General features: G+C 46.5%; 1 protein-coding gene across 1 annotated transcript in view; it reads left to right on the top strand.

The window, feature by feature from the left end:
- The window catches only part of bcr (BCR activator of RhoGEF and GTPase), a gene marked incomplete at its 5' end in the record, with an annotated part of 93,284 nt that overhangs the window by 54,212 nt on the left and 24,414 nt on the right, over positions 1-14,658 (top strand). The window contains 3 exons of the mRNA XM_080848060.1: positions 3,580-3,684; positions 4,867-5,052; positions 13,079-13,186. Of these exons, the coding sequence (XP_080704186.1) occupies positions 3,580-3,684; positions 4,867-5,052; positions 13,079-13,186 (399 nt within the window). The remainder of the gene's footprint in view (positions 1-3,579; positions 3,685-4,866; positions 5,053-13,078; positions 13,187-14,658) is intronic.

The following is a 14,658-nucleotide window of genomic DNA, read 5'->3' as shown; positions in this document are numbered from 1 at the left end:
CACTGGCTCTGTTTGGGAGCGCGATGTAATCTTGTTTCCCCCGACTAATTACTTCCCCGACGTTATTTGCATGTCAATTTGAGATCTGTTTTTGATGGGGGCTTTCATTTTTTTCCTATTTGGGTGGAGGTGAGGTGAGGTGCAGACAAGCATGGATGGGAATGATGGAGTGGTGGTGAGTAACAGCCAAAGTGAAAGAGTCCTTGGGCCCATCCCCCCACACCCAGGTTCCTCCTCCTCGGTTGGCAGAGGGAGGGCCGCTGTCAAACTAATTGATGTTGGCCCTCAGCCAATAAACTTTTGAGGCCTCAGGCGGGCAAGAGTTTATGTGTGACCCCTGACCCCACTGGTTGATCCCTATCAGGACTATTCTGAGAGCTTCAAATGCACACCGGCGCACGGATATGTTCACACATTCGTATTTGTGCGTACACAGGGCTGAATAGTCTGTGCAAAATGAAGGAAGCTTGACATGTCATTTCTCATTATTCTTCTGTGCCCTAGTTCAAATACTGCAGCAGCAGTTTGCGAAAGAAAATCAATAAGGGGCTTTTGTTGAAACTGCTTTCACTGTTGATTGATCAGCTGTCCCTTTCTTGTTTATCATTTTTCAGCCCCGGCAGGTTGTCCTTTCTTTGTCCTTCCAGAATGGACAGACGATTCCGTAACCATAACAGTTTCTGTGATGAGTCACAGCTCGGCAGCTTTGATTGGTTCAGCAGACACAGCATTGTGATGTCATGGAGGAAGCATAAATCTCCTTTCTCCCTGTAATTTGCTGTCATTCCGCTGAGCAATGTCTCCCCGCCATCAATCCCAGAATCACCCCAAGACTCAAGATCCCAGGGAAGAAGAGAAAAAAGAGGACATTTTCAAATTAATCTTTCAACCAGCAATTACTGTGATTATACAGTCTGCATGTGAAAGGTTGGAAAGCCTTTCCTGGTCCTGCTCATGTTTCAAACACCCTCTCTCTCTCTCAGTCTCTGCAGTCTGTGCTGAGTGTGTTTTCCTCCTTGATGGAGTTAACGTTCAACTAAATGTTTCTTAGGATCCTCTTTGGCACATTGGAAGCAAGCTATTTGAGCATTGCTGGATAACAGTGTCAATGTAAATGTAATCCTTTCACTCCCTCTCTCCCTATCCCTCTCTCTTTCTCTCTCTCTCGCTCTCTCTCGCTCTCTCTCCTTCTCTGGCTTGCTTCTTGTGTGAAATGAGTGTTTTCCGCGTGGGAAGAAGGGGATGATTTTCATGCGGCAAACTCCCACAGAGACCCTCCTGGTGATGAAAAATGAAAGGCAACATGAACTCGCATCAAGCGAGGAAAATCCTTACCTCCGCAGACCTCGGGAGCAGGTTGCAGTGCGTTTAGGAAAAGCAACCGTTTCTCTCCTCTCGAGCCGTTTCTTCTTTCCTCCTTTCTGTGGTCTCTTCTGGCAAAGCCTCGGCCATGGCACCAAATTGCCAATGAAATACAATGTAAGGGAGAACTCAAGCGAAGACTGTTGGCACCCCGATGCCGCCCATTCCCCCGCTCAGAAACCAGAAACGCTTCAGATGAAGATGAAGGTCTCATCAGTAGGTGTGCTGCCTGAATGTAGAGCAGATGTTCAGATACAGAGCCAGAGACACTCACTCTGTGCAGGTAGTGAGCCTTGATGGTGTCTCTTTCAGCTCAGGTTAGATTCACTTCATTGATCCTGTTATCCCTGATCTCGCAGGTGTGTGTGTGTGTGTGTGTGTGTGTGTGTGTGTGTGTGTGTGTGTGTGTGTGTGTGTGTGCGTGTGAGTGTGTGTGTGTGTGTGTAGGTGTGTATTTTAATGCTTTGTCAGCAGTCGTCTGTGTTATTGGTGATCAAAAGAGGACCTTCAGTGCTGACGTTGTGCTTTTGTGGCCCATATACTGTGTGTGTGTGTGTGTGTGTGTGTCTGTGTGTGTCTGTGCGTGTGTGTGTGTCTGTCTGTGTGTGTGTATGTATGTATGTGTGTGTGTGAGTGTGTGTGTCTGTGTTTCTGCCACCAGTGTGTGAAGCATTGTTTTACCCCGTCAGGTGTGGGTGCTGGGCAGGGCAGGGCAGGGCAGGGCAGGGCAGGGCAGGGCAGGTTGGTCAGTGGGCTGTGTGTAGCACGGTGTGGGCGGGTGTCATTAATAAAAACAGCCTGAATAAAAGATGATCGTCTGGAGAGGAGCTGTGGCCCCACAGGAGAGGTGTCTGGGGCTCAGGGCTCATGAATAACAGAGAAAAAAACTCAACCCCCTGTGATTAAGATGCAACCACCCGACCTCCTCAGTGAGGTGTGTCTGAACGAACACACACACACACACACACACACACACACACACACACACACACACACACACACTCCCACTCTGTGAAAGACACAAACTGCCTCTTCTCATAAATACTACCAAACATACACCCGGTCACAGAAGGAAACACTGCTCAAGTTTGAGCAGGACAGTTCTGCCATTGGATCGATTGAAATAAAGTCTTCATAGAGACAGATGCTGTTAGGGCACACCAGAGGCAGAAACCAGGCAGCTTCCATTTCAACACGCGTCTACATAACTCCACTGTACATCACAACCGGCAGTACAAGTGCTTCAGCCCTCAGGCTAGCATTTTAATGAGCCGCTTAAAACACACATTAAAAAACAGAACTTCACCAGTCATGGTAATTAGTTAGCGATAAATAAAAGTATTTAAATCTCTTTTAAATGAGACCAATGAGCTCTGTGAGACTGTGTGTAAGTTTGTGTGTGTGTGTGTGTGTCTGTGTGTGTGTGTGTGTGTGTGTGTGTGTGTGTGTGTGTGTCTGTCTGTCTGTCTGTCTGTCTGTCTGTGTGTGTGTGTCTGTGTCTGTGTCTGTGTGTGTGTGTGTGTGTGTGTGTGTGTGTGTGTGTGTGTGTGTGTGTGTGTGTGTGTGTGTGTTTGAGAGAGAGTGTGTGAGAGAGAGAGAGAGAGATACCTCCATTTATCCTGTAGTCTTGACCTGAATCGTCTCTTGAGATTTCAGCAGACATCTGCTCTTCTCACTTCTCGCTACCTGTGCTGTGGCCATGGAAACAGATATTTGAGAACAGCTCTCTCTCTCTCTTCCCCTCTCTCTTTTTTTCCCCATACGTAGAGGCACAGATATGTACACCTGCGCACGCACACACTGCCACACACAGCCCTGGTCATGCTATGCCTTTCTCTCTGGCTCTCAGTCCTCCCCTCCTCTGTTAAAGATATGAAATCCATAACAATGCCAGGTAAAAACAATACGGAATAGATAGTAATAACCCCGCCACACACACCCTTTAGAGAGGCCACTTACACTTTGCCTACCTTTCTGTGATGACCATTCACATATGACAAGATCCAACCATTTCCCTACGTTTGATATACCCGTTATCATGACTCAAGCAGACCACTTGGTCAAAAGTCAGTCAGTGAACATTATAGCTATTGACCGATGACTGTCTCATCTGTGCCTCAGATAAATGCATCTGAATATAATCCTCCTCTTGTTCCCTGTAATAAGTGCTTCACATTCAGTCCTTGACGTCATGTGCCTCTCTGCTTCCCCCTGCAGACGGAGCTGGACCTGGAGAAGGGGCTGGAGATGAGGAAGTGGGTCCTCTCCGGAATCCTGGCCAGTGAAGAGGCGTACCTGAGCCACCTGGAGGCGCTGTTGCTGGTGAGTCAGTGGCCTCTCCCGCCATGAGTTCCATGCATGTTAGGAGCATATCTGACCCTGTGTTTAAGTCTGAGCTGGACAGGTTAGGAGCATATCTGACCCTGTGTTTAAGTCTGAGCTGGACAGGTTTGGAGCATATCTGACCCTGTGTTAATGTGTTATCTGCACCGTTTAGGAGCATATCTGACGCTGTGTTTTTGTGTTATCTGCACAGTTTAGGAGCATATCTGACCCTGTGTTTAAGTCTGAGCTGGACAGGTTTGGAGCATATCTGACCCTGTGTTAATGTGTTATCTGCACCGTTTAGGAGCATATCTGACCCTGTGTTTATGTGTTATCTGGACCGGTTGAATCTATAGATTACGATATAGAAGCTTTGACCTCAAAACTGCTCTCATCATAACATATGAGATGGGCTATGAAGAGGGGGAAAGTGACTGCTTGTAGCATGAGTGTGTGTGGTAAAGGGTAATGGACTGCATTTATACAGAGCTGTTCTACTCACAGAGCGCTCAGAGCACTTTACATGTTAATGCCTCAGACATCTACCCATTCACACACAGATGGTGGAGGCTACTATGCTACCCTGCACATAGACGCGGTTGGGGGTTCATGTCTTGATGAACCATCTGACCGCTGAACGACTCCTCTACCTCTGAGTGTGTGTGTGTGTGTTTGTGTGTGTGTGTGTGTGTTTGTGTGTGTGTGTGTGTGTGTGTGTGTGTGTGTGTGTGTTAGCGTTAGTGTAAGTGAGTGAGAGAGAGAAAAATCATCTCAAACTCTGCATATAATATATATTTATTTATTTATTTATATGCATGTGTGAGTGTGTGTGTGATGTAATACTCCCTAAGTAGCTAAGGGAGAGGCTCTGAGAATCCAAAAACTCTATCTGCTTAAACCTTCATGAATATTTCATCTCCTCCGACGCTGGCAGTGAACACTTTATCTCTCTTTTTTGTCCATGTCACCATGAGGGCATGTTTACAGTGTAGGCCATGCTTACTACTCAAGTTCTCTTCACACAACCAGAACCTCAGCTGATCTAGCTACATTACACATACACACATGCAAAGCATACACACACAGAACACTGACTATTTCTCCTTCTGCCTTTCTCGTTCTTTCCCTTCCCTTCCCTCTATCTTTCTTTCTTTCTTTCTTCATTTCTTTCTTTCCCAGCCTATGAAGCCACTGAAGGCAGCTGCCACCACCTCCCAGCCTGTCCTCACCATCCCTCAGATCGAGACCATCTTCTTCAAAGTGCCTGAGCTCTACGAGATCCACAAGGAGTTCTACGATGGCCTTCTACCCAGAGTGCAACAGTGGAGCCACTGCCAACGTGTGGGCGACCTCTTCCAGAAGCAAGTGAGTGTGCCGATGCCTCCAGGGCCTTCAGACCTCCGGGGCTAAAAGCCGCTCCAAGAGAGTAGCATGCAAACGGATATATACTGTACATGCATACATACTAGGGTTGCCACCTGTGTCTGACAAAAAACCTGGACATATTGATGACACGACATACCACGGCCCACCCATGGACGGATTATGAAACCATGGGCCCCTGGGCCTGGCCGTGTAAAAGGCCCCCCACTCTTCGCGCCCGAAAAAAACATTCTTGTGCAAAACCTTACCTTACATTGAATTGACATCGACATTTTTTTTGTTCAACAGCACAATAACTTAATTCACCTGTACCTCAACAGGATATACAGTGCACATATACAGTACATTTGCTAACACAGCGCAGGTACACTTAATAGTTAATTACAGTGACTTCATGCAGAGGCTCTGGCTTAGGGGCCCCCTGAGCTCATGGGGGCCCTGGCCCAGTATGCTTGTTCGTCCAATCCATCCCTGGGCCCACCAATATTTTAAACATAAAGCAATCTCATGAGTGGAAACAGCTTACCTAGTTCCTTAGATACTGGTGTGTGCATTGCTTGTGCTTGCCTTCTCTACCTCTCAGCTAAACACATGAGGGATGACATTAGAGTTGCCTTTATCATACTTTGGCGTCACATAGCCTATAACGCTTAATGCATCTGTCATATAGGCCTTCTTGATGTAATCATTTTCTTACCTGGTCTTCCATTCACACTGTGTGTTTCCCTTTGCTGCAGCTATCAGTGACACTTGACAGGTCGCTGTAACCACGCACACCATGATAAGTAGGCCTAGCTGTTAATTCGGCAACAGTAACTTTGTCTGCTGAACATTTTATAATCATGAATGAAATTGCCTTGGTTTGTCTAGTAACTTGAACAAGATTCTGATGGTTTTTTGTTTAAGCATGTTCATCCGAAGCAGATTTCACTTCATGCTTAACGAGAATCTTAACTGAGCATAGGTAACATGTAGCAGAAAGTGGATCGCCTGGTGTGGTTTTAGCCACTTGGAGAAATTTCCTTTTTTCATCCAATCATTATTAAAACAAGTGTTACCTTAAATTTTCTTTTTTAACTGGCCTGTCAGTTCCAGTAGTGCCATCCTCGTCCTCAGTCTCCCCTCCCATGTCAACGTTGTTTCTATTCAGCACAACCTACAGTAACGTGCAGTAAGCGATTCAACCTCTTTCACACGCCCTCCGATAGCAAGCATCAGTTGAATTAATGCGCGAGCGAGATTGGCTATGCAACGTCACACACCTAGTGGCCGTGCAGTCTGCGCAGGAGAGAGAGATTGAGCATAATGAGATACAACGCATATTTTGAGTGTATGGACGCAGGAAAATATATTTTATGATCACACCACCTTGAATGTTCATGTTGACAAAGCAAAGCCCATGAAAAACCGGGACATTCCGTGTCCCGGGAGAATTTTGAAATTTTCCGGGACAGGCTACAAAAAAGAAGGACAATCCCGGTAAAACCGGGACAGGTGGCAACCCTAATACATACTCTGATTTGGCTCATTAAGCAATTCAGCTTATTTGTCACTGTTGTGTAATTACTTTGAGGGATGTATTCAGACATTTTTTGAATGAGCTGCTTCCACACTGGATTTATTACATTCAGTTTTCAGACTGGTCCTGGTCTCTTTAAAACACACCAGAAAGAAAGCCATGACTCGGCATTTCCACTGACATTTTAGAAATGTGTCCAAACCCACAGCAAATGTTTGTTTGGAGTTCCTCCTCCCGTGTTCCCCCTGGTCCTCTTCTCACTATCCCATTCATCCGTCTCCCTCGTCTCCCTCGTCTCCCTCGGCCACGAGGCCGGCCTGAGAAGCCCAACTCTCAGCCTCACAATGGGCCAATTACTGCATAATGAACAACTTATTTGGGCCCCTGAAGCCACGCTGCCGCCGTGAACACAGGAAGCTCTGTGTGTGTGTGTGTGTGTGTGTGTCTATGTCTGTGTGTGTGTGTGTGTGTGTGTGTGTGTGTGTGTGTCTATGTCTGTGTGTGTGTGTGTGTGTGTGTTTGTGTGTGTGTGTGTGTGTGTGTGTGTGTGTGTGTGTGTGTGTGTGTGTGTGTGTGTGTGTGTGTGTGTGTGTGTGTGTGTGTGTGTGTGTGTGTGTGTGTGTGTGTGTGTGTGTGCGCGCGCACGCGCGTGTGTGTGAGAAAGGGAGGGGGAGAGAGAGTGAATTGGCGAGTGGTGTCACGAGGCTGGCTGCTCTTAACTCACATACACAGACACACACAGACACACAGACACAGACACAGACACAGACACAGACACAGACACAGACACAGACACAGACACAGACACAGACACAGACACAGACACAGACACAGACACACACACACACACACACACACACTCACTCTGCCAGAGCCAACACTACACTGTATGCTTTGTGTCTCTTAAGAACCGCCTATTAATAGTGCGATTGCTGTTTTTTTATCCTACTCCATCTCTCAGTCATTAACTTCACACAGCCTCTCTCTCTCCCTCTTTCCTCTCTCTCTCATTCTCTTTTTTTCTGTATTTGACTCCCCCTTTCTCTTCTTTCCGCTCTCTTTCTCTCTCTCTCTCTCCTTCTCCCCTCTTTTTTGCTCTTCTCTCCCCTGTGACTGCTGAAGAGGCATTTAATTCCTCTCTTACACTGTAAGAGCGGCACGTGCAGAAATCATCTTCTCCATTTATTTATTTAACTCTCATTCTCCCCCATCCCCCCATCTTTATCATTTCCTCTCCTTTGTCTCGTCTTTAATAAACTGCGACAGAGAAATGCAGCTCCACTCTCCCAGAAGATGCATTGTTTTTCCCAGCCAGTCAAGCAGTCAGTGTTACTGGAGGCAATCTGTCTTTCTCTCTCTCGCTCTCTTTCGCTCTCTCTCTCTCTCTTTCTCTCTCTCTCTCTCTTCTCTCAATCTATCTCCTCTACCCACCCCCAACTCTCCCTCCATTTTTTCCCCAGACCCCTTCTCTTTCTCTCTCTCTCGCTCTCTCTCTCTCTCTCTTAGCTCATGCTTTTCTGTCCTCTCCCACTATCTCCATCTTCCTCTCTGCCATCTTTGTTTTGCTTTTTCTCCTTCCATCATTCCAACAGCATCTCAATCACTAGACAGACAGTTATACGTTTCAGTTGGAGATGTGTGACTGCGAATTGCCATGTTGGCAGACTTTCCAACGCGCCATCCGTTTACAGATGAGGGCGGTAAAGAGAGAGCTTGTGCGCTCAGGAAAGAGAGAGAGGGAAAGAGAAAGAGAGAGAGAGCAGGAGGAGAGAAGGAAGTGATCATGTTTTCACCATGCATCTGAAGTGTCCTGTGGCAGTGTTGATCAAAAAGGGGGAAAACGAGGAACAGCTGCAGAGTAAGTGACAGGCCATGAAAGCTCCCTACGTGGGTGGAGGTGATCTCCATCTCTAAAGCCCTGTCCAAATGCTGTCAGAGGTAAAGGATTCCTGCGTAGATCATGTAGCAGCCAGCGCTGATGTTGTTCAGAGTCGATGATGTTGGGCTGTGATGGGTTGCTGACTAATCTTTTTGATTGTTAACATTTTGTGCAGTATTCACCAGATGGTTCGGGGGAGGGAGATGGATAACTTGCACCATAGCACCGCTTTTTTGGGGACGTGGAAAGTTTGTTTCTGAAATGGCCAAGGTTAGGATTTAGGCCCTTAAACCAGTTTCTTTTGATTTTATTTGACTTTAGTCATTATTCAATGAAGCACATGGTGAGAATACCGTATCATATATCCTCACTAAAGGGCACATACTGTTAAACAATAGTCATTCCATCTGTGGCTAATATGGGTCCATATTGGTGGAGTTGAAGTACAGGATGTACTGAACATGTGTCACTGTAGTGGAAGTTTGGTTAGTGGACAGAGCTGACCTAGATTTCTTCCCATCCTTGATGTCCTCTGGCTCCATATTGCTTGTCTGAGGTCATGTTAGTGGCAGGTGTTTTTCTCCGCTTGGCATCGCTCCTCATGTGACAGGTTGAGAAAACCCCCAGTTTCCACTCTCTCTCTCCCTCCATCTCTCTCTCTCTCTCTCTCTCTCTCTCTCTCTCTCTCTCTCTCTGTCACTCTCTCACTCGCTTTCTCTCTCTCGCTCTCTCTGTCTCTCTCTCTCTCTCTCTCTCTCTGTCACTCTCTCGCTCGCTTTCTCTCTATCTGTCACTCTCTCCCTTGCTCTCTCTCCCTCCATCCTCCCCCTCACTCTCTGTCTCCCTGGCCTCTCGCCCCCCTTCAGAAATGATCATGTCAAGACAGCGAAAGAGAATGGCTGATAGCTTGTTGGACTGATCCAGGATCAGATGTTCACGTTTTTCCTCTGTTTTTCATGAGTTTGCTCACTTTTAACACCCTCACTCATTTTCCCATCCTCGCCTGTCCCCGTCTGTCTGTCTGTCTCTCTCTCTCTCTCTCTCTCTCTCTCTCTCTCTCGATCTCTCTCTCTCACTCATGTATGGATGAACCTGAGGCTCCAGGTTGGGAGGCTTAAAGTGTCACTCACCGGCCGTGCCGAAGCAGCTCTGTTTATTGACGTTGTCCGTGGCGACATTAGCCTTCCTGCACGCCGCTCTCCTCGGCCCTAATGAGATTGTCACAGAGCCTTCCCGTCGAATGCGCCACAGATTGATTTTGGCCCAAGGCAGCAGCCGTAGCATTAAAGGCAGGACGGATGCAAACATAGCTGCAGGGGGAAATGACTTTACCTCTCAACCCCTTCTCACAAGTGTGTGTTTGTGTGTTTATTTGTTTGTGTGTGTGCATGTGTTTGTGTGTGTGAGTGTGTGTACGTGTGTGTGTGTTTGTGTGTGTGTTTGGGTGTGTGTCTCTGTGGGTGTATGTGTGTGTGTTTTTGTGTTTGTGTGTGTGTGTGTGTGTGTGTGTGTGTGTGTGTGTGTGTGTGTGTGTGTGTGTGTGTGTGTGTGTTTAGGTGTGTGTCTCTGTGTGTGTGTGTGTGTGTGTGTGTGTGTGTGTGTGTGTGTGTATGTGTGTGTGAGAGTGAGTGTGTGTGTGTGTGTGTGTGTGTGTGTCTCTATACCCCTGAGCGTGGGCACTCTCAGTGAGGTTGCAGGCAAAGCGATGGTGGATGAGAGAGGCACGGATGGATTGCGGGAGGGGTTGTTCAGAGGGTAAGGTTCATCCCAGGTTGAAGTGAAACACGCGAGCATCAGCCTCATAGAAAAAAAAAGAGGGGAGGGAAATGAGGGGGCTGGAGGAAGAAAGGAACGGAGGAACACAAAGGCAAAGACATTGTGCTGTACCATGCTGATAAAAGGGTTTAGCATGTTTAGTGATTCCACATTATTCCTAATCATTTACTGGCACATTCAGCTGTGAAGGGTAGCGTACAGCACAATACAGACTCTAGTCCAGTACCACTGGATGTGGCCTGCTGCCTGACTCACTGTGGTGCAGTAAAAAGCACGCCCTTTTGATCTCAGGCTTACGCCTCAGGTGTTGTAATTATAAAAAAGGAATCCATTTTATGTAGACAGCACTTCTCCAAGGACTTTATGCTATAGAGTTATAGAGTAGTGAGATATCGACTGGGTGTAGCACTACCATACGTCACAGAGTTATAGAGGCTGTTTATACGAAGTCTAGTTTGTCTCCGTCCGTAAAGTTCAGAATACAGATAGCCCTATTATTTAGACAAACAACCTGTATCCGCACACGGTATCCGCAACGATCCGAATCGGGGGTAGAAAGTGAGTAGATTTGAGTCTGTACGGGGGCTGATCAACATCTCACTCGTGGTGGGTCTCGAATTCACTCTCATTAATCCAGCCTACTGATTTTTGTTTAGCCTCCTATCTTGATCTAATTCCTTTTATTCAGACGTTACATAACTTTCATGACCACAAATATAAATTGGCCAGCGATTTAATTCGCTTTTTTCTTCATATATTAATGTGGAATGGTCAGAGCAAAGCCTCATGGGAAATGCTCAAGCTCAGCCTCTCAATAAAGCAAAGGCATTTAAACAACTCACAGACATGTCATGTTGCACTGTTCCAAACTCTTTATTATCAATAGAAAAAAAAAATCATTTTCGCATAACCTATAGTCTGCTCTTAGCCTGGCCATTACCAGCCTGTGACTCCATTTCATTCCGTCTTTCAGTCTGGCAAAACGCTATGCATTTTCGTTTCCGAGATGAGCGGGCGCTTAGCTTGAGGTTTAAAATCATTGGAGTTCCCTTAACCAATCAGCAACGTTGAGTAGGCATTCGGTAGATTAAACTCTTCCCAAAGCCAGTTGGGAGAAGAGCTACGACGTCCTTTCCAATCATAAAACTTAAATACTCTTGTTCTCCTTTTAATTTTCTGATGTTCTCGAGAGTTGAGACAACCTTTCCGATAGCTTTTCGTGTCTTTTCCTCCAAGGCGAGTTTTGCGTCACAGCTCTGAACTGTTCGCTGATTGGTCCTACAGGATTTTGAGTTCTAGAGACGATTGTCAACGGGGTTGGGCCAGACTGAGTATGAGCTTGAAATCAATTCAGGCGGAAATACGTAGGCTGGTGTCACCAGGCTAGTCTGCTCTGGCCACCGATTGTATTAAGCACCATAATGTATTACTGTGCAGATTAAATGTAGGCTATGCGGTTAGGCTAAACGTTGCTAATTGTAGCTTGTCTACTGGAGTTTACCCGTGTCCTCCTGTCTTCTTCTACGTTTTTTCACGTTTTTTCAGTTGTCTGTAGCAGCGCTAAAGCGCCACCAACAGGCGTGGGGTATGTACTACAGTCAGTTCATCCCAAACGGGTGTGTTAGTCTTTACGCAAATCTCTCGTTACCAGGCTCCATCCTTACGCAATTAAAATATTCGATAGGTGTGAAAAATGAACCAGATTCAGTGAATCTAGACTCGGTGTAAAGGGGGCCATAGAGTACTGAGATATCGACACGGTGTAGCAGGCACAACCATACATCATAAATTCTTTTTAGTACTCCTTTCACCCGTTCTTTGTTTGAACTGTGTAGGAGGTCCAGTACCCTTCCCCCATTCTATCCTCGTAACATTATACACGCACACACACACACACACAGACACACATACACACATACACACATACACACATACACACACTCGGACAAACATACACACACACACACACGCGTGCCTTTCGTCTTTCTTATGGCGTATGTGTGTTTAAGAGAATTGATTGGGCTAGGTGCAGGGCATGAGAGATTGCCTAGCTGGCAGGCTGAACAGCTGAATGAGTTTTTCCAAATGTGATTGCACAGCGTCAGTCACACACATTAATTGTTCACCCCTGTGCCGTCCATGCCACTTCCATGGCAACCAATATGAACCTGTGGCTGGCCGATTGTGACATCGGTGTTTCGTCGACTGTGCCTGTCTGTGCAGATGTGTCATTTTAACACACAGCTTCATGTCATACAGCTTATATCCATCTTCATGTATGTGAATGGTCGTCTTTGGGCACAAATTTGCAAATCCACATATCATATTTTTAGTTTTGCAGCAATGTTCTGTGTGTGTGTGTGTGTGTGTGTGTGTGTGTGTGTGTGTGTGTGTGTGTGTGTGTGTGTGTGTGTGTGTGTGTGTGTGTGTGTGTGTGTGTGTGTGTGTGTGTGTGTGTGTGTGTGTGTGTGTGTGTGTGTGTGTGTGTGTGTGTGTGTGTGTGTGTGTGTAAATGACTCCTGTTGTCCTAGCTGTGTGTGTGGGAGTGGGATGGGATGGTGCGTGGGATCTCATCTGTGATTATTCATGTTCCAGTTATTACAACAGTGGCACAGACTAGATCAAACTGCTCAGTCTGTTCCAAGTGGATGGGGACCTATGCTTCAAATGCATCTCATGACAAAACAACACTCTCCATTGGAATGCACTAACAGTCTCTCTGCTTGTACGTCCCATGTCTTTTCCTTTATCTCTAACTCTCTCTTTTTTTCTTCCCTTCACTCTGCCTCTATCCTTTCCTCTCTTCTCCTCTCCTCCTCCTCTTTCCTCTCCAGGCCAGCCAGCTCGGCGTTTACAGGGCCTTCATTGATAACTACGAGGTTGCTGTGGAGACGGCCGAGAAGTGTTGTCAGGCCAACACGCAGTTTGCAGAGATCTCTGAGGTAACAGCTGCCTGTCCGTCACACTGTGTTCTAACTGTCCTCCATTATCAAAATCAAGTCAATAAATTAATGAAAGCAAAAAAATGGGGATTTTAAAAGAAATCTCTTGCTCCTCTCAGTAGAGAGATTGTGGGGTGGGCAGAAGGATGTCCTCTGTCAATCTCTCTCTCTCTCTCTCTCTCTCTCTCTCTCTCTCTCTCTCTCTCTGTGTGCGGAGGGAATGCGCTTCTGTGCGCTGCCAGGTGCACCCTCAGGTCACTGTGTTCCTGTGTGGAGCTGGGAAGCAGAGAGGTGATTCACTAGCTAGGGGGGATGGGGGGCATTAGAGGAATTGTATTTATAGAGAGAGAGAGAAAGAGAGAGTGTGAGAGTGAGAGTAAGTGTGTGTGTGTGTTTCAGTGGGAGAGAGAGGGGGGGGTGAAGGACAGAGAGAGTGAGAGAGAGAGAGAGAGAGAGAGAGAGAGAGAGAGAGAGAGAGAGAGAGAGAGAGAGAGAGAGAGAGAGAGAGAGAGAGAGAGAGGGTTAGTGATATGCAGTTGTTGTTTTTTACCTAGGGAGAAAATGTGTGCTCAAGTGCTGGAACAGAATAAAGCATTTTCATCACAGCTGAGGCTATTAGGAAAATAAAAATGTTGCCATCTGCACAGTTCTGTGCAGATCAGTTTCACTTGTCTAAAGCAACACAGCAGCACGAAGCTGCAGCACAGGATCAGTTGCTTCTAGGACTGTTGGCTCTTTGCTATCGGGCAGATAACATTTAGGGTTTGATCCGCTCTTCAAACAAACACAACACTGAAGCAAGAGCAACAGTCTAAAAATATCTTTTGCTGTGAATTTATGGAAAAAGCTGCTTTTAGCTCGAAGCTATCAGCACAGACCACTCTGAATGTGAACTCTTTCCATCTTACCTAGATGGGGATGGCATTACACATTAATGTATCCATTTAGAAAGGCAGCGCTCTCTCTCTTTCTCTCTCTCTCTCTCTCTCTCTCTCTCTCCCTCTCTCCTTCCCCCTGAAGGCTCTGTGGCCGTTGCTGGAAATGCTCTCTGATGCCGAGACAGAAGAAGCACAGTTCACTGGAACAGAGCGCAATGGGGCTTGAGTGCAAACTCTTTATGAAATAAAAGCATGCCTAGAGGAGCAGTTTGTGCTTCTGTGATTCTCCCCTCCGCCGTGAAAAATCTACCCCTTCCCTGGAACAGCATTGTGGGAGGTCGCAAGTTCACGGAACGTTACAGGCTTCATTACCCATAAGGCCTGAGGAAGCTCAATCGTAAAATTGCCATCAGGAAATTAATTAGGCTCTGTGCTGTGTTTTCTGTTATTTGAAATTATTGGCCAGAAATTCTCTCTGCAGCCCTGTTTGTGCATCAGCATTTTCGCCAAATTATATGTGGCGATGCTCATTTTTATGCTGCCATGGAGATGTAGTGGAAAGCTAAGCTGCGTGCGTAGGCTAATAGTTACCGG

The sequence above is a fragment of the Sprattus sprattus genome, assembly GCF_963457725.1.
Source record: "Sprattus sprattus genome assembly, chromosome: 11".
NCBI lineage: Eukaryota > Metazoa > Chordata > Actinopteri > Clupeiformes > Clupeidae > Sprattus > Sprattus sprattus.
Note: the sequence above shows the minus strand (reverse complement) of the source record. Positions and strands in the feature narration are given on the sequence as shown.